Below are 25,849 nucleotides of genomic sequence, written 5' to 3'. Positions count from 1 at the left end.
AAATACACTCAAAAGTATTCCCTACCGTTCAATTTTTTGTAAGAGTTTGAGAAAGACTGGTGTTAATTTTTCTTTAAATATTTGGTACAATTCACAAGTGAAGACATCTGTTCCTGGGCTTTGCTTTCTTGGGAAGTTTTTGATTAGTGACCCAATCTCCTTACTAGTTGTAGGTCTATTGAGAGTTTTTATTTCTTCATGAGTCAGTCTTGGTGGGTTGTGCGTTTCTAGGAATTTGTCCATTCCAACTAGGTTATTTTGTTGGCACACAACTAGTGCAGGTTTCATAGCAGTGAACAAGGCAGACACATTCCTGTCTCCATAGAGCTCATAGGCCAGAGCAAGAGACAGGTAACTATTAATAATTGTTGAGGGGAAGAAGATGTCAGAAAGGAGATACTAGTTCAAGGTAGGGTATGTGTTTTTGTGACAGATGAATCCATTTGGTTGGTGCACAGGAAGTTCTAAGAGTGGGCCCCTTCTTGGGATACCTGATCAAGCCAATTTGTTCCAGAACCCATTGAAGTGAACAGTGCCCTGTGGAAATTTTTTAAGTCATCTGTGTTTTTCTGGTAGGTATGAAAGTGATCCTTCTTGTTGACCAGTTCTGGGATGGTCCTATGATGTTTGGATGCAGTGAGTTTATAGACAAGAGCCCCTTGGCCAAGTGCCTATCTAAAGGAATGCTGTTACTAACACACTCGAACAGGGCAAACCAGGGCTAGAGAGACCCTCGCTACAGCCCACATGGGGGTCATTTGAGTCTGCAGGGATGGACAAGCACAAATGCCAGGAGTACCCAAGTTTACTGAGGTCAGGATGCCTCTAGCTATTTGCTTCCTGGACTGATGGAGCCTGCTGGGCACAGCGTGGAAAAAGGCCATCCTGGGCATCTGCCCTGAGGTGCCTGGAATCTGCCTGGGTAATTCCCACCTGACCTCTAGGTCGTTCCTCAGAGAGGCTTCCCTCTCAACTTCCTGCCACCCCCGCCCATGTAAATTCCTCATTTCCTCTCTTGTGTTTTCTTCATAGAGCTTCCTACCACTGCTGCTGCATTTTCACTTGGATTTATTTTTTCTTGTGCACATTTCCACGACTGTCATTTCCCCAGTCTTGTAAAGTCCCACAGCCCAGGAGGATGTCATCCTCAGGGCTGTCCCCTCAGCAGCAAACAGCACCGCCCCCTGTAGACCCTCCTGGGGTGACTGGTGGGTAGATGAAGGCACAGAGGGATATTCCTCTGTGCAGGGGAAACCAAAGATCTTTCTTTCCAGGTTTCCATGGTTTTTGGGGTGCTTGTGTAGGTAAGGCCCACTGTGGTCACTTGTTCAAGACCCTCAGCCTCAAATCTGACCCCTACTTGTCAGAGAGGCAGGACCATAGTTATTGCCACCTAGGCAGGTTCATTCCTGACGAAACTGTTCCTGTTCTGTTCAGCCTGGGCTACTTCCAGTTCTAGGAATCAACAAAAAAGAAATATGTGCATCCCAGAGCTAAGTCACCCTGCAGAGGGTCAGGAATGGTGGTGGTCCCACTGTTGGCTTAGACACCCAGGCAGGGCACTGTCTCCATTTGCTAGGATGGTGGCATGCAGGGTCTATTAGATTCTAGGGCTGTGTAACAGAGTACCACAGACTAGCTGCCTTAGAACAACAGAAATTGAGTGTCTCCCAGTTCTGGAGGCCAAAAGTCTGAGATCCAGGTGTCTGCAGGGCCCCATCCCTCTGAGGGCACTAGGTAAGGATCTGTTCCAGGCCTCTCTCCAGCTTTTGCAGTTCCCTGGTCTGTGGCAAAATAACTCCACTCTTTACGCAACATTCTCCCTGTGTGCATGTCTTTCTGTGCCCAAATTTCCTCTTTTAATAAGGATGCCAGTCATTGGATTAGGCACCATCCTACTCCAACATAACCCTGTCCTAACCTAACTAATGACATCAGCAAACACTCTATTTCCAAATAAGGTCACATTCTGAGGTCCTGGTGGTCAGGACTTCATATGAATTTGGGGGACACAGTTCAGCACAGGGTGAAGCATCTTAATGAAAAGCCTGTTTTGCCCCATCTGCAGATCCTGGGGTCAACTTAGCCTGAGCTCCAGCAGGGGAGTTAACAGGGCCAGGTCTGGCAGCTTCCCTGGGGCACATGGAGGAGGAAGCAGACAGCCTGGGGACAAAGGGTGGGGAGGACGAAAGTGAGGCTGGCAGGCTGGCTAGCAGCAGGCTCCCAGCAGAAAGCCCCCGCAACAGCCACTCCACAAAGTGAAGAGCTAAGTAGCAAAGGACTTTTGTCCAAGATGTAGTGGGTTGGGGGCAGAGGAAGCAACAAGAAATTAGTGCATTCTCAGAAGAACTGAGGACAGAATAAAACTGATAGAGGAGAGAGTCATCCCTAAGAATATCATCCATCTTGAGAGGTCTGGCACCCTGCTGCCTGCCAGGGCCAAGCCTAGCACTCCCTTGCTCCTTGCTGGAGATGATATGGATAAAGGTGTAGACAGTGAATTATTTCTTAAAATTCTTGCCTGTGGCCTAATTGTTTGGAGGATGATAAAAGAGCCAGGAGGGACATTAGAAGTTCCTTGTCAATTGAAAAATGAAGAAACTGTGGGCAAATGACACATAAGAGAGGAAATGTTCACTCTCACTAGAAATCAAAGCCACGCAAATGAAAACCCATTTTGACTTTGTCAAATGGGCAAAGACCAATGCCTTGACTGTGCAGAGCTATTGCAGACAAACGGTTCCTGGGCCCTGGACACCAGGCCGAGTCTTGGGGCCAAATCTGTGGGAGCACCAAAGTTTCCCTTTCCTTACCCTTCCCTCCCTGGGAGCTTCTTCTGATGAAATGCTAACAAGGACTAATGACATGGACGATCACAAGACTCACCTACGGTGTGGTGTGGACGCCCAGAGCCCACTGGACATTGGAGTACACCCCATCCTGCCTTGCAGCCTTCCAAGGGCTACAGCATGCCAAGATACCCCAGAGCCCTGCCCTCAGGGTGGCTGTGGGCTTCTCCCCTCTCCATGGTTGCCCCTCTGCCGGGCACTCTATCCGCTTCTCCTGACTTGGATCCCATCTTCCCTGACTAGCTCCTCTCATGGCTCTGTCACCTGCTCACCCAACCCATCACCCCATCTTCCTGCCCTCATTTTCTTGCTTGAAATATTCTTATTTGTATACATGTATGTTGTCCCCCCATTCAAATGTAAATGTCACAAAGGCAGAGGTCTTGATGCATTCTGTCCCGTGGGGCCTAGGGCTAGGCCTGACACAGCTGCTCTGCTCTGAAGTACTTGTTGAAGGACAAATAATGTGAACCGTCCAGCCATGCTGGTGGTAAAGACAGGGAATACATTCTGGCGCAGCCTCACCATGGAGTCTGTGGGGCCATGGCAGGGAAAGACAGTCATCAAATGATCCTAGGTGGGGAAAATGTTACGAAGTATGTATGGACAGCATGATTATTTTTTGTATAAGAAAAAAAAAATCTGGCCAGTGTGGTGGCTCACGCCTGTAATCCTAGCACTCAGGAGGCCGAGGCTGGAGGATTACTTGAGCTCAGGAGTTTGAGACCCACCTGAGCAAGAGCAAGACCCTATCTCTGCAAAAATAGAAAAATTAGCCAAGTGTGGTGTCACGTGCCTGTAGTCCCAGCTATTTGGGAAGCTGAGGCAAGAGGATCGCTTGAGCCCAGGAGTTTGAGGCTGCAGTGAGCTATGATGATGCCACTGCACTCTAGCCTGGGCAACAGAGTGAGACTCTTGTCTCAAAAAAAAAAAAAAAAGGAAAAAGAAAAAAAAAATCTATATTGCATAGGAGAGAGAGACCAAATGTCAACAACAGACCAAATGTTAACAATAGGTTTCTCAGGATGGAGGAATTACTAGTGACTGTTTCTTTTTGTGTACCTATACAGTATTTTTAAAATGTACCACAATAAACATACTACTTTTGAAACAAGAAAAAAAATCAATAAAAGCTAGTTTTTTAAAGAGAGAAAATAGATGGTCAGCTGGGAGAGTGTGTGGCTTGCCCCAGGATGCCACAGTGCCAGGAGAAACACCAGCATCAGAATTTGGTCCTGAGCCCCACCAGCACCAAGGTCACTGGTCCCCGGGCCTTACCCTGCAATTCTAGTAGTTGTGGGAGGAGTGGCCAACGTGTCTCCTGCCGAGCAGGGTGTCCTGGCCTGTTCCAGCCTCAGCACCTTCTCCCTTCCTATCTCCTTCCTGCCCACGCCTGCATCTTCAGGGGCTTCAGGAGCATCTGGAAAGACCCCCCTTGGACCTTGAGGCCAGTTTCCGCCCAGTCTCTGTTAAGAGTGACCCTGAACATGCTGTGAGCATCCTTCCTCACCTAGAGCAACTGCGACTGTGTAAGCGATGAGAGCATCGTTAGGAAGGAACACCTGCTTGTTGCGGAGTGGGGCTGCGTCCTTGAGGTGACTGTGTTCCTGTTGCTGTGACTTTAAAGAAACCCATCCCTCTCCCCTCTCCAAGCCAGTGGGCTGTTCCAGTTTACTTTTCTGAAGTAGGGTGGACCTGCCCAAAGAAAGAACGCGGGCAGGAGTGCAGGGGTTATTTTGGCGGGGGGCGCGGGGGAGGTTGTCTCAGCGGGGGAGGCCCTGCCGGCAGCAGGTGGGGTGGAGGCCTGTGGGAACAAAAACATCTGTCTTCCTCCAAAACGCTGTCCCTCTGCCAGGCGTTTTGCGACCCAGAGTAGATTAAACGTGCTCCCCTTACAGGCAACAGCCCTCACCGGAGCGGTGATTTTTTTTACAAGATGGAGCGGTCTTCCCCCACCTTCCCAAGCACAGACAAGGGCGCGCTGTCGGCCACCAGCAGGCTGGAGCCCGTGTGGCCCTTAGCCAGAGAGGGCGGCTGTGAGGAAGGGCCCTGAGATGGCGGCGCCAGCATGAGTGACAGGCAGGGAGGGGAAAGAGGCCTCAGGGTGAGGCTTGCTTTATTTCCTCCAAAATCTGAAAGCCAGATCCTGTGAAAAACAGATTAAATTCGTTTTGGGTTTGAACAAACTAGGACTAGGAGAGCTGGCGGGGGCTTAAGTGGAGAGACTTTGGCTCAATTTGGGCCGTTGGTCTGCATCAGGCACCCGGAGCCTGGTCGTCCCGGCCTCGGCCCCGGCCACACGGGACTCTGGTCGGGTGGGTCTCTGCCGCCGCGAGGGCAAATCCAGGACACTAGGCCCCAAGGCCGCGACACCGCCCTGAGCGCTGCGCGCGCACCCGGGCCTGCGCGGTTGGGGGCGGGAGCAGCGCCACGGAAGGACCCGCCCCCCGCCGCTCAAGCCCCGCCCCACCCCTCCACAGGAAGGAAACGCGCCTCCAGAGCGAGCGCCAGCTCCTAGAGGGACGCGGATCGTGGCGCCCTCTTTTCTCCGTGTTGCTAGGCAACTCCGGGTCTCGCCCGACTCCCCACCCCTAGGTGGCAGCACGGGACGCGTCTCCCAAGGTGCTGGCTGCCCAGGTGAGGCGGTCACAGCAGTACACCTGTACTTCATACCAGGCTGCAGAGAAGGCCTTCGAGACAAAAATGATGGCATGAAAAATAAGCTACACTTGTAACATCAAGTTTTAAAAACGTGGTTTAATCAAATTTATCTCTTCCTCGGAGCTTTAAAAGAAACTGTTTTCTATTTCTATGTCTGCTTTATCAGAATGTCTTTTTTTTTATTTGCATGAAATTTATCAATGAAACAAACGTTATCAGCATAATTTTCATATTAATCGTGTATTAATGTTCCCCTAGAGCTGGAAACCTGGAATTACTTTGAAAAGGAAAAATATTTTTAAACTTTGGTTATCTGATCAAGCTTTTCAGTAGTTATTTCAATTTGAGTAAAACTTCGGTAAAATTTATGTTTTTACAAGTGAATTTAAAAGCCACACCATACTTTATACTAAAAGAATAAAGATTTTTATTAAGCATTGTAAGTTGCATTCAATAGCCTTCAGATACGCCACACCACAATCCATCGACAGTCAATCAAACCCAACAGCAGTTCATTCTTGCACAATCCATGAGTTAGGGCAAAACTCCCTTCAACTTACAGTAAGATCCTACTTAGCTCTTGCGGGCAGGGGTTGGGGAATTACACCTCATTTCTGATCACTAATGTGATGAAGAGCATCAGAAGTATATGAAAACGATAAGAAGTGATTCTGATTTCAAAGTACATTGTTTGGAAACATTAACAAAAACATCAAAATGATAGAAGTATACCTGCTTCTACTAAATTCTTGATGGGAAAGTTCTCAAGAACAAGCAATTTGTTTCCTGCTACAGAAGGGGGGGTGTTTTTTTTTTTTTGAAGATCAAAGGGTTTTTTTTTTCACAGAATTTCATATTTTGCTAATATGAAGGCATAAAACAGCAACAAAGAACAATAATGCATACAGCAGTGAATACACCAGGGTAATGTTGATATTTGAAATGGCTAGATAATTTTGGGGGGGATTTAGAATAAATGCAACAGATGTCAATAATCACAAAATTTTAAGGTTAGAGCAAGATCAGTCAATGACTAAACAGAGTTAACATCTTTTATAGGACTATTACTGATTATTAGCATTTTTGTTTTGCAAATGGGCACATACTGGTAAGAATGGAAGAAAGGACAATAACATGCATATATTAACTACACACTTTAAAAATTATGAACCATGCAGAAGTTTAGCTCAAGTAGTAGTACTAATGGTCTACGTCCGATTCAAAACCACATAGTTCATTGATCACAGATGCATGGTATTAGTCACGAAAAGTTTCAGAACACATTATGTTGATTTTGAAAGGTCATTTGCATCTTCTATGATTTCAACTTTATCTCCATTTAACTTGCTTGTAAAGTATGTATGATGTATTGTATATTTAAAATCAGCAGAACAGCAATATTACTCTATAATTTTTTTACTTTTGATAGTTGCACTTTTTTTTAACACAAAAGAACCACATCAACAGTGATGAAATTTAAGTAAGAAAGAAAAACTGTGGTTGTGCCTTATTTCTTTCATAATCATAAAAATCAAAGCCTTAAACAAAGCTTCATTGTGAAACAGTAATGCAAAATCAAATATAATGGCATACATATGGTGCCAAATGCTAAAAATTATATTTTAAGCTATATATACTTAAAGACTGCCAAAATTTGTTTTCTTTGTAGTTCAAGAAACACAACTATAGGCTTTGTCATAACCAGTTTAAACTTTGTGTACTTCATTTTAAGTGCGGGAGTCAAATGCTCTTCATTTTCTTTCTCTTTTTTGTTTTATTGTAGCATTTTGACTACAACTGGTTAAAACTAAAAATGTGTTGTTTAAATCTCTGATATCAAAGAGGGATCTGAATTTCCAAAGTCCTCATTTTTCTCTTACGGAAAGGACAAAATGTACGTAACTGCAGGCTCTCTTTCTCTCCAGATATTCCTAAATCCTTACCCTTCCAGCATCCTTCACCCTCTATAAAAAATAAGTTTACTCTTCTTTATTTAAGACAGCTGCCTCCAGAGCAGCCTCTCTGTGGCAAGTGCTGTCTGTACTTAGTGCATTTAAATGAGGATTTGTATTGCACGTTTTAGAGTCATTGTTCAAGGCACTTTCGGAGTGGCTGGGGGCCCTGGCGTTGCCCGCGCTCCCGTTCATCTGGGGAGCCGGCTTCTCCTCGGCCATCACTCCGTTTTCAGCCAGGGACCCGTCTGAAGACACAGCAGAGGACTTCAATTCCCCAGATTTCGACTTAAGTTCTTTGGCCACTTCTTCTGCTGAAGCAGCATAAGGAGGTCTGCCCTGTTTAAAATGAAGGACAACAAACGATAAGGCGGCTTTTGATAAATAGCAGGAGAGAGAAGGCTGATTTTGCCTGAATGACACTCCACGGATTCACGAGCAGGAAGCACATGGTGGGTTCCTTCTGACTCTGTCTTTGCTTTGACTGACCTTCAGGGGGGAGGAGCTTCACCTGCCTCAGTCAGTTCCCACTGTGGCCCCTTCCCTCAACTTCTCTGTAGTCAATGAAAATGAGGGAGATTCCCACTTAAGGAGCTCTATCTAATCCTTTGTATAGCACCAAATCATTTAAAATAACAAATACCCTCAGTAAGTCCTCTCTGATATGGAGACTATTCTTGCCCCCAGCCAAAGAACAGGTATCCCTCATCTGCCTGTAACGTGTAGCAGCACACACACCCCATTTCTACTGGGAAAACAAAATCATTGCTGGGCAACCTCAACAAGAAACAAATCTGCACTGATAATCACTACATGTGTTTGTGAAATATCTCTTCTGAATGGGTCTCCCCCTTCCACTTAACAGATTTAAAAATAATTCTCTGGAAAAAATGAACTTGAGTGATTTAGCACATTTCCAGAAAGACAGGGCTCTCTGTGAGGACAGTGAAGACAGCTTGAAATCTTGAGTTGCTTGTAACACAGACCAGTTTCTCAGCCTCACCATGTGACACTGTGTGTGGCCCTGGTGATTCTCTGCCATGGCGCTGCCCCTTGCACGATAGGGTGTTTAGCAGCATCCCAAGCCTCCACCCATTAGAAGCCAGTAGCATCTGACTTGCACCAAGTTGTGGCAATCAACAATGTCTCCAAATGTCCCTTGAGCACCAACCGCCAGTGCTGAGTACCACTGTCACAGACTGATTCAGTGCTGAAGAAAACCTGGATGGTTTTCCATTTCCAACAGTCATTTTTCAGATGAGAAAAGGCATCTTTCAACTCTTCATCCCAGCCCCTTCCCAACAAGAAGAGATGGTAGTGCTTTCTAGCATCTTCTAGGCCTCCTATGATGAAAACAGGGTATTTGCCTTGTTTCAAAACAATGCCTATTTGCTCAGCTCAGATGGAGATGGAGCATGCCCTGTGACCCTAACTGGAGGGATAACCTCCATAAACCAGGGGTCCCCATACATTCTCTCACAGTGTCTTCTCATTTTAGCTTCTAATACTAACACGCTCCTGTCCATGAGTCAATGCTGTTGTCATTTTCTTGGAAACTTGAGACAAATACTATAAAACATAAAAATATAGCAGGACCAAAAAGGGGGGAAAAAATCATTCCACAAATGAAGACTATGTTAGAAGAAACACAAGAACAAATAATACCTGAAGAAGCTAAAAAGGAAAAAACATTCTTTAAATCAGAAAGAAATGAAGATAGGGAAATGCAAATCAAAACCACAATGAGGTAACACTTCACATTCACTAGGATGGCTAGAATCAAGAATATGGAAAATAACAAGTGTTGGCGAGGATATGGAGAAATTGGAACCCCCATGTACATTGGTGGTGGGAATGTAAAATGGTGCAGCCACTTTGGAAGACAGTCTGGCAGCTTCTGAAAGGGCTAAAGATAGTAGTGACCATGTAACCCAGCAATTCTACTCCTAGGCATATACCCAAGACAACTGAAAACACATATTTACACAAAAATTTGCAGGTAAGTATTCATAACACATTATTTGTGATAGCCCCAAAATGGAAAAAATGCAAATGTCCATCAACAAATGAGTAGATAAATTAATGTGGTCTATCCATAGAATAAAACATTAGTCAGCAATAGAAAGGAATGAAATACTGATACATGGCACAACATGTATGTTTACAATGAATGTACAAAAACAAGCAAATCCACAAGACACACAAAATAGATCAGTAGTTGCCAGGGCCTAGAGGAGGGGATGGGGGAATTAGAGAGTGACTGTTAATGGGTAAAAGGTTTCTTTTTGTGAAGAATATTCTGGAATTATTGGTGATAGTTTCTTGACCTTGAGAACAGACTAAAAACCACTGAATTACAAAAACCTGATTAGAAAACAATGCAAAGACCTAAAGGGGCCCTTAACCAAAGAAGATATACAGATGGCAAAGAAGCACATGAAAAGATGTTCCACATCACAAGCCATCTGGGAAATGCAAATTATGAAAACGATGAGGTCCCACTACACACCTACCAGGATGGCCAAAATCCAAAACACTCACAACACCAAATGCCAGTGAGGATATGGAGCAAGAGGAACTCTCATTCATTGCTGCTGGGAATGCAAAATGGTAAAGCCACTTTGGAAGCAAGTGGTGGTGTTTTACAAAACCAAACACACTCTTACTACTATATAATCCAGTGGTCATGCTCATGGGTATTTAATTTACCTAAAGCAGATGAAAATTTACATCTACACAAAAACCTGCACATGGATGTTTACAGCAACTTTATTCATAACTGCCAAACTATAAGCAACCAAGATGTCCTTCAGTGGGTAAATGGATAAACAAACTGGTATATCTAGACAATAAAATATTATTCAGTGCTAAAACGAAATGAGCCATGAAGCCATTAAAAGACATGGAGGAAACAACTTAATTAAGTGCATATTATCAAGTGAAAGATGCCAATCTGAAAAGGTTACCTACTATATGATTTCAACTGTAGGAAACTCTGTTTAAATCAGAAAGATTTAAACATAGTTTTGCCTCTGGAAAAGGCAAAACTATGGGGACAGTAAAAAAGATCACTGACTGCCCAGGGTTAGAGGGGAGGGAGGGATGAACAGGTAGAGCACAGAGGAATTTTAGGGCCGTGTAACTACTCTGTGTGATACTCTAATGGTAGATAAATGTCATTATACATTTGTACAAACCCACTGAATGTACAACCCTAATGTCAACTATGGACTTTGAGTGATGATGAGGGGTCAATGTAGGTTGCTCAATTGTAACAAACCAGCCATTCTGTGGGAGGTGCTGACAGTGGGGGAAGCTGTGGGTGTTGGGGGCAGGCTATATGAGAACTCTGTGCCTTACGCATCTGTAACTTATGCTAGACTTTGCTGTGAACCTAAAACTTCTCTAAAAATTAGTCTCTAAAATACACAAACCACTAAATGGTACTTTAAACAGGTGAACTTCATAGAATGTGAGTTTTTTTGTGAGTCGAAAAAGAAGAGATAAAATGGAATCAAAAGAGCATGCCGGGCCGGGTGCAGTGGCTCCCGCCTGTAATCCTAGCACTCTGGGAGGCCGAGGCAGAAGGATCGCTTGAGGTCAGGAGTTCGAGACCTGCCTGAGCAAGAGCGAGACACCGTCTCTACTAAAAAGAGAAAAAAATTAGCCAGGTGCAGTGGCGCACTCCTGTAGTCCCAGCTACTTGGGAGGCTGAGGCAGGAGGATTGCTTGAGCCCAGGAGTTTGAGGTGGCTGTGAGCTAGGCTGACGCCACCACACCCCAGCTAGGTCAACAGAGCAAGACTCTCCATCTTAAAAAAAAAAAAAAGCATACCAAATATTGAAGATAATAACAAAAGAATCTGTAAGCAGAAGATGAAAACAAAGATAGAGGACTAAAATAAAAAACTATTAAATCAAGAAAACTTTCTTAAATAAGATTTGAAATCACATTTGGAGAAAGCACCCCTCATACTGAGTACCCTGATCCAGAATAACCAGTAGCAGGGAACGATCAAGTGAAGTCATTAAACTTTTACAGAAAAATAAAAATAATTTAGGCATTCAGGCCAAAACAGCAAATGAGTTCAAAGATAAAGAAAATTAGATTATCGTCAATTTTTGACAGAGAAGCTTTATGCCAGAACTAAATGAAATAACATATTTGAGGAAAGAAAATGTGAGCCAATGTTTCCAAATAGGGAAAATTAACTGTTTTGAAATTGAATATTTTTCCCTAAGTCCTTCCTGAGGAGCCCTTCCTGCAGAATATATTAAAGAAAGCATTTCAGAGACCAAAATGGACACACAGATATAAGGCCTGGTGGGAGGCACGTGATGTGAAGGTGTTTATAGAACCAAGACAAGTGAGGTAGAAGGGAAAGTACATGAGGTCATGGCTGTCTGCCCAGGTAACACAGGCAATAACAGCACAGTTATTTTTTTTAGGAATGCAAGAATGGGGGGGGTGTGGAGAATGGCGAGCACATATGCAAACACTTTCTTTTAACTGTTCTCAGTGAATTATACTGGTAACAGTAGTATTCATAGGTATTTTGAGCCTGTTGTGTGTACAATATGGGATAAAGCAAATGCTCAGTTATGGGATATTCTAATTTAATCAACACCTGGCTTCTTAAGAACCAACACTCTCAGGATGGAAGAAAAGCCATTTGGATTTAACAGTAAAGGTTAAGTACAATTCCAGAAATCCTCAATTTGAACTGGAAGATTCAGTATAAACTCATTATGTATTTTATTGGGGGGGGGGGCATGTAGGTATATACGGGCTATGTGTGTATACATACATGTGTGCATAGCATATATACATGCATGTGTGTGCATGTACCTTTCCCTCCAGCACTGTTTACAGGAAAAACCTACATACAGTGACTCGGTACAGAAGAAAGGACATGTGGATGTAACAGAGAGAAGCTTATAAAAAGCCCTGTAGTTTTCAGTTTGAACTGGAAACATTAATAGGAATTGAAGAGGATCTTATCTTAAAAAAAAAAAAAAAAAAAGCAGGCCGGGTGCGGTGGCTCACGCCTGCAATCCTAGCACTCTGTGAGGCCGAGGAGGGAGGATCGTTTGAGCTCAGGAGTTTGAGACCAGCCTGAGCAAGAGCGAGACCCCGTCTCTACTAAAAAAATAGAAAGAAATTAGCTGGACAACTGAAAATATATAAAAATATTAGCCGGGCATGGTGGCGCATGCCTGTAGTCCCAGCTATTCGGGAGGCTGAGGCAGAAGGATTGCTTGAGCCCAGGAGTTTGAGGTTCCTGTGAGCTAGGCTGACGCTACGGCACTCACTCTAGCCCGGGCAACAAAGCGAGACTCTGCCTCAAAAAAAAAAAAAAGCCTGTATGGTGTGTGTGTGAAGAAACAGAACTCCGGCTGCCTGTGTGCGCCCCTAGCTCTGTCCACAGAAGAGCACGAGCAACAGTGACCAAGCCTGTGGTGACAAGGATCCATCGGTGCCCGGACTGTGGTCTTGAAATGCTGTTTCCCACTAAAGAAACCAAGAAGCTAAAAGAAGTGGCTATCCCAGGTCTGTCTGGCCAGACGATGCCCAAGGTATGGCTGGCCTATCATGCTGCACCAGGCACGAAGCCACCAGAGATCAGAGTCTTGGCAAAGGATAGCGCCAACCTGAAGAGGCTCCCAAACGACAGGGTGTGGGCTCAAGGGAACTGACATTTGGTGAGCATCCATGTGCTAGTTACTGTGTTTGGTGCTTGCCAGCTACAGCAGTATTCTCACAGACCTCCTGTCTGAACACAGGCATGAGAAAACCAGCTTAGAAAGGAAACATCATTGAAGGGCGTGAACTGGCACAAACTCTGTGTTGTCTTCTTACCTGAATTGCTGCTTGGTTTTTGTAACCTCTGCCATAGTACCTCCCACCTCTTCCAAATGTTCTAATGACTGGGGTAGAAATCACTCCTCGTGGACGCCTAAATCGATAAAGGACAAGAGCAAAGAGACTTAAATGTGTTACAGACAACATTTAAAATCATATCAAATGGATTTAAAGATGTCTAATCTTATGCTTTATGAAGGATTGGGTTTATTAAGTATGGTCATATCACAGATTTATTCCAAGGAATCCATCTTATTTTTTTGGTTCATATCCAATGCATTTGATTTGAAAAACTAATACTTTAAAAATGCTACTTAAAAAAAATATTTTAGCCAGGTGCAGTGGTATGTGCCTATAATCTCAAATAACTTGGAAGGCTGAGGTAGGAGGATTGCTTGAGGTCACAAGTTCAAGATCAGCTTGGGCAACACAGTGAGACCTCTCAAAAAAAAATAAATAAATAAAAATAAAGGCACTGGGTTAATTGAATAATGTGTAGTTAACAATTTAATAATGGTTAATTAAATAGTGCTATAAATTGGATCCTATGCAATCATTAAGAATGATGTTAAAGAAGACTGTATCTAATGATATAGAAATGTTGTTACTAAACTCATAAGTAAAAAAGCAAGTTACAGACTGTTTTCTTTCTTTATGCAAAAGACATTTTTGTGGTTCAGAACTTACCCTCTTGCTGGTCCTCCAACAGAGACCACTTGCAAGGGGAAAGGCCCCCGGCCCCCGCGGCCCCGTCTGCTCCCAGCCCAGTGGCCAACCACAGTGCCAGCTATTTCTAATTTCCCTCCCTGAGAAGGTATAGGTTGGACTCCTGCACAAAAAAATATGAAAAGACAAAATCTTTACAATCACAGAATTAAGAATAGCAAAGAGATACAAGCAAGAAACTTCTCAAGTTTTGGTTTATATTTAGCATGAAACTGCTTTATCCTGCTTTGTAAAGACTTCTTTTTCATTATGTGGAATATCCATGTGCATACTTTGATTTTACACTGCTGTTAAGAACCCACGACAACTGAATTAAGTTACAACTACAAATGTGCAAGGCTTTTTAGATAGAAACAGATTCAATAAAGTGTTGTCACTGGGTACATAGGGCATGCTTTCTATATTACCAAGACGGAAATCTGCAAACTCAGAATGTTTTTCTCTTTAGGTAAACACTTCCAAGTTTTTACCTTAACCAAACGTTATAGAAGATAAGTAAATCTAGCCTGTATGTCTTACTGTATTGTTAAATTAGAATTTCTGTAAGCAGAGTCATAAATATTCATTGTATTCACTAACTTCTATTAATTATTGGTGGCCTGCATATTCTAGGTTTTCTGACTTAAAGAAAATTCTGAAATTGTTAACTGATAGCCAAATCTCTGATTTAAAAAAAACAAAACAAACAAACAAAAAACAGAGCCCCAATCATCTTTTCTGGCAATGGGAATGGATTATAATAAACCCTCTATCATCTTGGTGTTAGCAATGGCAATATAGCACTGTCCAACAGAAATCTCCAAGCTTTGTATTTTCTAATAGCCACATGAAAAAAATACAAACAAACAGATTAAATAAAAGTTTTAATATTTATTTAACCCAATATATCCAAAATAATATTATTTCAACAGGTAGTCAAGATAAAAAAATTAATGAGCTATTTTACATTCTTTTCTCTATATTAAGTCCTTAAAATCTGGTGTGCATTTTACAATTTCTAGCCACAGTTGAAGTGTTCAACAGTGCATGTGGCCGGTGGCTACTACCTTGGACAATGCAGATATGAGTTTCAGACACAGTTTTAGAATAGTTGAGAAGCAAGTTCCTCTCATTCCAGTCTAAGAAATCACTTCTCACTGCACATTATCCACAGTGAAATCTCCCCTCCTTCAGTCTGTTATCCCGACTACAGGCCAGCTTCAGTTTCAAGGCACTGCGAGTTGCTGAAGCCAATCAAGAAGCAAAGAGGACACAAGGCTGCAAGCTGCTCCAGGAAATAGCCTCAGGGCAGAGAGCGCCCTGCAGGAGACTGGTGGGAGGACAGAGAGCAGGCAGAGGGGCAAGCAGCTGCACCAGGGAAAGGAGAGGTAACTTCTGTGGCTGAGACAGAGGGGCTGATCCAACGTCACATCTGCAAAAGTCACCTTTCCACACCGCACCCCTCGCTGGCCTCCCTAAATACCAAGTAACTGAGATGAAAAAACATCGCTCATAAGAGAGAAAGGCTCGCCCATCCTCAAAGTGACTTCAAAATGTATCTGAACAATCCTGTTATGTTACTTGATGGCCAGATTTATATCTGCAGTCCCATAATGTGGGATTAGGGCAAAGCCACGAGTCACAGGCTTCAAATTACAGCAACATCACCAGACGTTATTTCTAATGCTAAATGTTGAGACTTTTTTCTCCCTTAGTCTAATACAAATGAAAAGAGAAGCAATGGGAATCCAAAGTAAACTGATTATTTATGTACCTGACATTAGGTCTTTCTATGAAACAAACTGTGACAAACTTTTCTATGCCAGGGATTCTGTGACTATTAGAATCTTCTATACAAGCATGATAATCTTTACCAAAAGATGGCTGCTTGGGAAAGAAACGCCACTGAGTATTAGTGAGCAGCTCATCCTATGAACACGAGGCGATGGTCAGGTTACCCGGGTGCACACAAAGGCTCTGTTCTAGGTGGACACTCAGTGGTCTGCCCTGAAAGGAAAGACTGGCCACAGCAGAACCGCTGCAGAGACCCGAGGGCAGAGAGTCTCAGGGGTGGGGGAGCAGTCGATGAGGGTCAGATCAGGGACCCAGAAGAAAGGGCATCCTGTTGGAGGAGTGGCTTGTGAAGACAGTAAAGGAAGGCAGGCGTCAGACGATGGAGCAAAGGAAGTGCTGGCAGGCAGAAGCTCTGGGAAGGGGTGGGTATAATTACCGCCCTGGGACTTGCTAGTCCTGCTGCTGTCACTGCCTGAGAAGGCTCCGCAGTGTCCCGATGCTGTCGCCACCCGGAAGGCACGGTAAGGGCCTGTCGCTACCGTTTCCCCATAGGGGCCTCCAAAGCCACAGACTCCTGTGGGACCCGGGGTAGAGAGAGACAGGGGAGAAGCATGAGGGACAGGGCTTGGGGGCCCTGCAGGGCATTTGGGCAGAGCAGCCCCTGCCTCCTTCAGCTTCTAGGGAGGGGTCTCCTGGCCCCTCTTGTTGCCTTGCTGTCCTGTGCCCATAGTCCCCAGGGACCAGCACTGAAATGCCACCCTCCTTACAGCAGGTCACTCAACAGGGTGCTGGCATCAGGGCTGAGGATGGGCCCTGGGAGATGGGTCTTGGAAGACAGCTGTAGCTGTCTCTAACCTGGGTGGTTATTTCCCCTCACACATCAGAAAAAAATCTTAAAATGTGAGCAGAGAGTTTTTAGCTAGAATGACACATTTCAGGATGCAGCCTCTGCATCTGCATCTGCAGCTCTCTCTCCCCTCATCTCCAGGATCGACTCACTCCTTGCGGACCCGAAGAACTGCTGCTGTGAGCCCCCGTGACTGACAATGACAAGGTCGACACAGCAGACAGGCTCGCCTAGGACGGCTGCACACTCTTCACAGGCATCTCTTCCGCACAGGAGCAAGTCATGCCCAAGCACTCACCTGCAAAGCCTCTGCCCCTGCCCTGAGACGGGGGGACGGGCCCGAAGTGCCGAGGGTACGCGGAGGCGGGGTAGAAGGGCAGGGCGGGAGGCGGCGGGAAAGGGAGTGCGTGGCTCTGCCGGGAGAAGTTGAGCCCCTCCAGAACACTCTGGCGCATCTTCTCCACCTTGGCAGCCTGCTCGGCCTGGAAGTCAAGGACCAGCATGTGAAAACTGATTCAGTGTTTTAAGTGAACTGAAATGAGCACGAAAGAAATCAGATATATCAACTGCTATAAAAACGTACAGTTGGTCCTCTTTATTCACGAGTCCTATATGTGCAAATTCACCTACTTGCTAACATTTGTTTGTAACTATACAAAATACAATACCCATGGCACTTTCCTGGTCGCAGACTTGTACAAAGTGGGGGAAGAATTTTAGATGCCGAACACACCAACCCCAGCTGAGGTCAAACAAAATCACGCCTGCCTTCTTATTTCAGCTCACCCTGAAAACAGAGCCTATTTAGTGTCAAAGTTTTTACATTTTTGTGCTTTTTCTTGGTGACTTCACTGTTTACAAACACCCCCAGCTTAGTGCTGAAGTCCTCCCCAGTGTTCCCAAGTGCAGAGAAGAAAATCCATGTTACAGAAGCTTTATTCAGGCATGAGTTATGGGCTGCTGGCTGTGAGTTCAATAATGAATTAACAATACATATTTAATACGGTATCTTTAAAGAGAAACACATAAGAAACAAGGTTATGTACTGGTTGTATGACAAAAATATGTGACCAGAGCCTTAAAGGAACCTAACCCTGTATATCCCCTAGGAGCAATGGTTCCGTATTTGCTAATTCAGCATTCAAGGTGAATTTGAGAACACAGCTACCATGAATAACGAACACCAACTGTACATCAGGAGCCTGGCTCATTATGGGCACTGAAGCGATATTTAGTTATACACACTGGACTGGGCCCAATCCAAAACAGAACACTGTCACACAGGTTTCATGACAAATATGGTATAAAAGAGGACAGATTTAGCCAGTGAGCTTTATTTCATTTCGGTCAGAGGTGGCTGCCCTGCCCCCAGCATACCTGACCATCACAGAGGTCGATGAGTGGCGTCTTTTCCCGGCTGGCTTTGAGGAGTTTGGATTGGAAGAGCTTCCCATCAAAATACATCCAAGGACAACAGTGTTCCCAGGGGATTGGCTGTCCACATGCATCATTTGCAAACAGTGCCATGTCTACTCCACTCATGAAGAGAGCTGACAGCTGAATTCCTCGGGGGTCTAGGTTCTCAATCTTTAAATTGAAAAGAGTAACTTCTATGGAATAAGAGTACTACAGTGTTTAATTCTTCCAATGTCTCAATAAAACTTTTCAGAGTTAACAGAGAATATTCCTTAACAAAAACAGCACTACTGAGTAGTCCTATCATTACCTTATATTGACCTAAAACTGGCTTTGTTTGAACAGAAATACTTTATATGTTATTTAACAAATTTAAATTTAAGAGAATGTTTTATGAACATACTGAAATATTTCTGTTGAGATTTATAAAGTGTTACGCAGTACAGAGTAATGCTGTATTTAAGGCTGACACGTGACAAAGTGAGCAATGATGGGCAGTCTCCTTTGAGTCCAGAGCCCCTACAATCCCCTCATGAAATAACATTTCACATTTCAGATGTGAACACATTAATGTGTTAACAGAAAGGGTGTCAAAAAGGAACATTCAATATTGAGATTTTGCATTTTTCAAGTAGTTATATTAAAAAATTACTTTGTATATATAATTATATTCTAAAATAAATTTATACCCTGTTATTTCATACATTAATGTTTTAGATAGCAACTTATTAATAAGACTGTTAATGTTTTTGGAGAAATGGATAGCTTATAAATGAAAGAACACAACAACAAAAATACTATATTTGAACCAAATATACTATCAGAATTTGTACAGACTTTTACTTCCCTCAGTGATGAGTGCTGGGTGCCTGCCTTTCTGTACACAGAGCCCACCCTCCTAGCGTATGATTAGCAGGGTAAGAAACACTAACATGAGTACAGTCAACTCTTGATCATCTATATGTAAAGACCTAGTTTGTGGATTATCCAGGACAAAGTTTTAACTCTGCTCTGGCTTTTATCTTCTCACTTTGATGGCTTTTCAAGAATGCGGTCTTTATGGAGTATCAATCTAAGCAATGCCTGATTGTGACAGGTAAAAGCACTTTTCATCTTTAAAGAGAAAAAAGGTCATTCTGGTGCCAGATGCTAATGAATTTATGATCATCTACTGTTTTGGGCTGTTTGTGTTAACATTCCCCATTAACAGCTAACACTGTGTTTTCCAACCTTTTTTAAAATTTTAAATCAATGCAGTTCAACTTCAAAAACCTGGAAAAGTCTGTTCACAAATTTGTAAAAGCTGTTTTAGCTACACCTCTGGATCCTATTGTACACCACTGGCTCCTTCTTTTCCCATGTAGTCGTTGGGAAGCAAGCTAAAAAATGTTCAGTAGTGGGTAGGTGGGGCTGAGGTGATGAAATGAGATGTATTTTTTTATTTATGTGCACAGTGGAGAAAGAGATGGGCAAACTGGAACAGAATGGAGAAAATGCACTTGACGTTTTTAGTCCCCAGCCACCCCCAGTTCTGAGCTGCAGGAAGAAAGGAGAATTCTAAAGGCAGAAACAGGGAGCTGCTCCTGTTGGGAAGAGGCCAAGCAGAGATGCAAGCCTTCGAATAAACAGGACACCCACCCCCTGGCCCCTCGTTCTTTGGGAATGATGACCACGAATCCCTTGCGATCAAGAGGCACTCCACCGTTTCCAGCCCAGGGCCTCCGAGCCCCCCTCTCTGCCCTGCACCAGAGAACTGTGTGTCCGGTCAGGGACTAGGGAGAGGAAATAACAGAGGTGATGCTGCTCTAAAGGTGTTTGCCTCGCTATCAAAATGTGATACACAAAATGCCACGACGCCTTCTGTGGAAGCACACACAGCACCATCCTGCTGGTATTTCTTAGGAATGGGCTGTTGCTGATCATGGCCAGATTCAAACCACTGTGACTAATGTAACTCCAAACCACTCTCCTAGCAAATGGCTATCTGCATACTGAGCTTAAGAAACAGCAGCAGATGCATACAACATTGAAACACCTGAGTTCGAACTATTAATCTCCAAATTTGCCAAGAAGAGAAACAGAGCAAGACTACCGTGCGCCGTTTGTGTTTGTGTGTGTGTGTTTGTGTGTGTGTGTGTGTGTGTGTGTGTGTGTGTATAAAATGGCCTCAATGTTAGTTGAAGGACTGTATTTTTATGGATTTAAAAAATGATGTTTGCAGTTTCAAGATAATTAGCAGTTTTAGTTATGACAAGTACCATTACATTAACAGAGTTTTTAAAATAAGAGCTGTATAAACAATGTGAATAAAATCTCAATTGCTGTGTAAATTTTGCTTCTTTTGAAAAATATTTTAAAACTTACATTACAGTTTTTCTTTCTTTCCCTAAATGGTAATTATACAAATAATAATATCTAATATTTATGAAGAACTTAATAAATATGTATCAGATACTGTCCTTTTTTTTTTAACATGTATTTTTATATCATTTCCATCTCTCAACAACCATAAGATACAGGTGCTTCTAACAGTATCTCCATTGCACAGATGGGTCACAGAAGGCTCAGAGCCACATAGTGGATAATTGATAGAGTCCAAATCTGAATCCTTGATTGCAGAAATGGCTGAATAGTCACATTCTAACCTCATTCTTTTATACCAGTTGAGATAAAATATTCAACATTATCCAAAGTTCCTCAACTGGAGAAACACAGAAAAAAATTCTGACTTTATTAGGACATACAAATATGGAATTTAATCTCTGCCCAATTAGCTCATGAACCAAATTCCAGTTAAGTTACTTTCTAAATACTGGGCAACAGACTCTTACTTTAATTTGTCATATTTACCTATATGCAAAATAATTCTTACAGGTATCACAGACATGTGGCACGCCCCTAATACTGTCTTTAAAGCTCTTCATTTTCCATCTTTTATATTCTGCACTTGGCATGTGAAACTGTTAAAAGAATTTAAGGCAATTATAGGGATGTCAAGAGCAAAGGAGACAGAAACTGGACAAATATTTTAGCTGTATAAAGTTCCTTCTCCTCATCCTTTACCCGCCCTCCTCAAAACATAGGTAAGTTCTAATTTTACCTTAATAATTACATTCATGCTGGTAACCTAGGAGAAGGTCTTAAAAAATGTAACAGAAAAAAATGAGGGTTATCAATCACTGTCACAGGTACTCAAGGAACCACACAGAACACGCTTAATTATTCATGGACATGGTAGACAGAGAACGCATGGATGAGATGAAATTCCTAAAAATTCAGTTTAGCTCATGGTTTCAATGTCTTTTCCCACCAAACCTCCCATCAGAAAATCTAACAGGAGTCCAGACTGTCAGCACTGGGGTCTTTTCTTCCTCTTGTCCTCCTCTGATGTCAACGCACATAGTGGACAATAAATAGAAGAAGAAAAACAGGGTCTGGGCAATCCACAAACTGGGAAACGGGCCCTGACACAACAACAGTAACAGTCAAGAGTTGACTATATCATAAGCAGTGAAATGGTGTACTACAGAAAAGCACTGTCGTTGATTTCAATATATCAAAAAAGTTTAATGGTTAAATGAAAAAGCAACTTTAAAACTTAATTTTCTATCACTGAATTTTGGAACCCTCAGCTCTGCATCAGAATTTCTGTAGCATTTAAATAATGATTATTCCCAATAATTCTCAATCTAATAGCTGATCAATCTCAAAAAGTAAAAAAGCAAACAACTGCCTTTCCCCCCAACAAATGCTATTCTTCCTTATAGCGCTTTCAGAATTTATACTAATCATGAAAATGAAGCACCTACAGGTGTAGGCTGTCACTAAAGGGAACTGTCGACCTCCAGACAAGCAAGCCCCAGAGGAACAATGAATCAGACTGAAGTTAACTACACATAAAATGTCTTTCTGAATACATCTCTAGAAATGTCTCTCTTTAGATGAAGAACCAGGAGAAAACCATGAAAGCACTAAGATCTCAAAAGAACCAAAATGAAAGCTTAGAGTGTGATTGTTTTTCAAAAGTTATATCCTATGTGTTGATCCAAAAATGAAAAGGATATGGGATATAGGATGAACTTTGAGTAAAAGTAACTTGATGGTGAATAAGGCTTAGTGGGCATACCTGATACCTGGCGGTCTGATTTTCAGAACTGGGATGTCAATACTGATGTAATAATCTATATAAGAGAAACAGGAGTAGAGGTAGAGGGATGGCACCACACTCTAGTAAAAGTATCTCCAACCCCCTGAAGCACAGTCTGTGACGAAGACGGTGGTGATGAGACAAACCAGGTGAGGACACAGGGAAGGACCTGACTTAGCACCAGCCACACTGCCTGATGGGGACACCTGACCAAACATTGAAAACAGAAACGTAAATTCAAAAACATTAAAAATAATAATAATTTCTGTCTAATAAACAGAAAAGCTTGATCTATAAAGCAAAGAACACAATTTTAGGTAAATTCTCCTAAGTTTTGTTTTTTTTATTTGGCTTATTTCAAAGTCATCAGAAGCCTCAGGCGAGCTCCACGTAGTTGAGGAGAGTCATTCAACACCAAATTACTCAATTTAACACAGTAATTTAGGGACAACCAGAAATTTATTGAGCACCAACTGTCAAATACTGAAAATCTATAAAGTGAGCCTAAAATTCCTCTGCAGGGAAAGAATGCCTTCATAAAGAATGCCAAAAAGAGCTAAAGGTGAAGGCAATTTTGTCAAATGAGATTAAATGATTACAAATTAAACTTTGAAAAAAGAAAAACTGATGGCAAAGAAAAAACAAAACCCTGTACATTAAAAAGAAAAAGTAGATCCACTAATTTAACTAACTTTGAAAAGTCTTGAACTTCTAAAATTTAGTACAGAAATTAGAAAGCAATTACAACCATGTGAACATAGCATCTAATAAAAGTGCACTGAAAAGATATGCACACTGAAAAATAGGTGACAACTTGGAGGAAATCAATATTGTCAAAACAATTAAAGAACAAATGGAATTACTACAAGGCAAAATTAAAAAGAATATGATGTTAAATGCTGACTAAAAGGGCACAGGGATGACGGTGTAACATTGTTCTTCAAGTGGTTTTTTAAAAGGGATTTTACAATACCAGTGGAGCAAAGAATATTTTCTAGAGAAAACTTAAGTTGTAATTAGGAATAATGAAATGAAATAAGAAAAAGAATCCTTGCTCGATGTTTGAAAATTCTTAAGATCAAGCCCTCCCACGGTTTGGAATCCCCTCCTAAAATAAAAGAGGCAAGTTTATTTCCTGATGTGAAAACGAGAATAAATATCCATTGGTAAACAAGGGGGAAACCATTCTTTGACAAAAGTGGGACTGACCGTTTCCAAACTGGGGATGGCAAATCCATAACTAGAAAGGAATATTCCTTTTGCCCTGAAGGCAATCAGTTCACGTCATATTAGTATTATTAGTTTAGTGTACTAAAAGAATTAGTTTAAAGAATTAGCAATTCTGCCTCATGGAAGTTAATTGTGTTACACCAAATTCCAAAGCAAGACCACCCAGGACAATGAAATGAGGCTGATAAATTACCTTGAGCTCCTGTAGCTGATCAGGCTCGTAGAGTTTGGGGGACAGTGCCTGAGCCAGGAAGGCATCCAGCTCCTGACGACGCAGGATGCGTGCTCCCGGCCACTGCACCATGTACCTGGTGAGAGGCAGAAACAGTCGGACATGATTACTGAGTGGTCACCCATGACATGGACAAACCCAGTGGTAGGTTCTAAGTAATCGGGATGATGTGAGCTTAGAAGGCCCATAATGACTTCTTTATTTTTATTTTTTTGAGTCAGAGTCTCACTCTGTTGCCCGGGCTAGAGTTCCGTGGCGTCAGCCTAGCTCACAGCAACCTCAAACTCCTGGGCTCACGCAATCCTTCTGCCTCAGCCTCCTGAGTAGCTGGGACATGTGCCACCATGCCCGGCTAACTTTTTCTATATATTTTTAGTTGTCCAGCTAATTTCTTTCTATTTTTAGTAGAGACAGGGTCTCACTCTTGCTCAGGCTGGTCTCGAACTCCTGACCTCGAGCGATCCTCCCGCCTCGGCCTCCCAAGTAGCTGGGACTACAGGCATGTGCCACCATGCCCGGCTAACTTTTTCTATATATTTTTAGTTGTCCAGCTAATTTCTTTCTATTTTTAGTAGAGACAGGGTCTCACTCTTGCTCAGGCTGGTCTCGAACTCCTGACCTTGAGCGATCCTCCCACCTCGGCCTCCCAGAGTACTAGGATTACAGGAGCCACCGCGCTCAGCCAATGACTTCTTATTCAGCTTTTCTATTTTCATGTGATGACACCATTACAAATGAAAACAATCATCATCCAGACTGACAAGGATGTTTTACTTTAGAGTAATTAGAAATAGCACACCAATTTGTGCATACTGAAAACTAGGTGGTCAGAGATTTTTGAAACAACTTCACTCTTGTGATGTATTTAAGTACACTGTAAGTACCAATTTATAGGGTTTATTCACTTGAACTCAAGCCAGGATTCCCAGGAGGCAGATCCTAGGTCCAAACAAGAAAGACGAATCTCCAGATGAACAGCAGCCAGCATGACATGGACTCTCTGCAACCGAAGGCTCCACGGTAGCCCGGAAACAATTGTGGATGGAACAGGTACCACAGGGGCAGGAGGCAGGAGAGTCCAGGAACACAGCTGACAGGACCATCACCCAAAGCCACAGACTTCAAAATGGGTGCACCCTGGTGTGGGCAGCTGAAGAGAGGACATTTTCCAAATCTTCAACTTCAACTAGAGTAAGTGTACCTGGGAGTCACCAGGCTCCATGCCAGTCTCCTTCCTTTCCTGTGCCAGCACTGTCCGAGTGAAAATCACCCTAGGGCACTACACAGGGCACAACCCAAGCAGTATCTGGGCGTGAGACAATGAAGGGCTAACCATAATGACTTAGTCATAAACCTTTCTGCGAGTCTAATGGCTTCCAATTCTTTGCATGCAGCAAACTTGAAAGATGACCTCATCAAGTTGCCAGCTCATCACTAAAAATACCTTCTAAAAATACCTTCTGATGATACGTGATCTCTGGCAAATAACTCAAAAGGAGTTCAGAGAACTGTGATATGCTTAACAAAGCTCTCTGAATTCCCATCTGCTAAATTTTCTCAATGCTTAAAATCTAAGTTAACAAAAACCAGGGTGAGTGTTGGTGCTGAGCCCTAACTGATTCTTGAAATACTTGATATTCATCCACGGGAACATAAACTAAGGTGGAGGTTCCATTTAGCTCACTGAGATATATTTTCAATTAAATTTCAAACTGGAAAGTTTACATGCTCTTTAGGTACCAGGCATTGGTCTAAGTATTTTATGCACATTAACTCATCTATTGTCATAGCAACTGAGGCATGAGTGACTATTATCCCATTTTAAAGATGGGAAAGATGAGGCACAGAAAGCTTATATACTTCATGGTAAAATCAATGTGGCAAAAGTAGGAAGAAAATGCAATTTCAAGGTGAATAAATAGTGAATGTTAAATTTCTATGGTATTTATATTTGATCAGATATATTTAAGAGTGATGTAAAAGTTTTATTTAATTAAACTGTCAATATTTGCAAGGACAGGCCGGGCGCGGTGGCTCACGCCTATAATCCTAGCTCTCTGGGAGGCCGAGGCGGGAGGATTGTTTGAGCTCAGGAGTTTGAAACCAGCCTGAGCAAGAGCGAGACCCCGTCTCTACTAAAATTAGAAAGAAATT

At 42.7% G+C, this 25,849-nt stretch overlaps 1 protein-coding gene across 2 annotated transcripts in view; it reads right to left on the bottom strand.

Annotated features, from left to right (window-relative positions):
- Nucleotides 1-5,913: 5,913 nt before the first annotated feature.
- FAM120A (family with sequence similarity 120A) overlaps nucleotides 5,914-25,849 on the bottom strand; it is a 115,570-nt gene continuing 95,634 nt past the window's right edge. Inside the window, exons 12-18 of one of the 2 annotated variants that reach the window (XM_012664455.1) lie at nucleotides 23,657-23,771; nucleotides 18,048-18,257; nucleotides 16,969-17,152; nucleotides 16,260-16,397; nucleotides 14,012-14,153; nucleotides 13,322-13,418; nucleotides 5,914-7,801 (exon numbers count right to left, since the gene is read on the bottom strand). In XM_012664455.1, coding sequence (XP_012519909.1) covers nucleotides 7,490-7,801; nucleotides 13,322-13,418; nucleotides 14,012-14,153; nucleotides 16,260-16,397; nucleotides 16,969-17,152; nucleotides 18,048-18,257; nucleotides 23,657-23,771 — 1,198 coding nt within the window. In that variant the 3' untranslated portion in view covers nucleotides 5,914-7,489. The remainder of the gene's footprint in view (nucleotides 7,802-13,321; nucleotides 13,419-14,011; nucleotides 14,154-16,259; nucleotides 16,398-16,968; nucleotides 17,153-18,047; nucleotides 18,258-23,656; nucleotides 23,772-25,849) is intronic. The other variant, XM_012664456.1, reaches the window with a different exon arrangement.

This window comes from Propithecus coquereli, unplaced genomic scaffold (assembly GCF_000956105.1).
Source record: "Propithecus coquereli isolate 6110/MARCELLA unplaced genomic scaffold, Pcoq_1.0 Scaffold890, whole genome shotgun sequence".
NCBI lineage: Eukaryota > Metazoa > Chordata > Mammalia > Primates > Indriidae > Propithecus > Propithecus coquereli.
The sequence above is the reverse complement of the archived record's forward strand: the minus strand, read 5'-3'. Positions and strand labels throughout refer to the sequence as shown.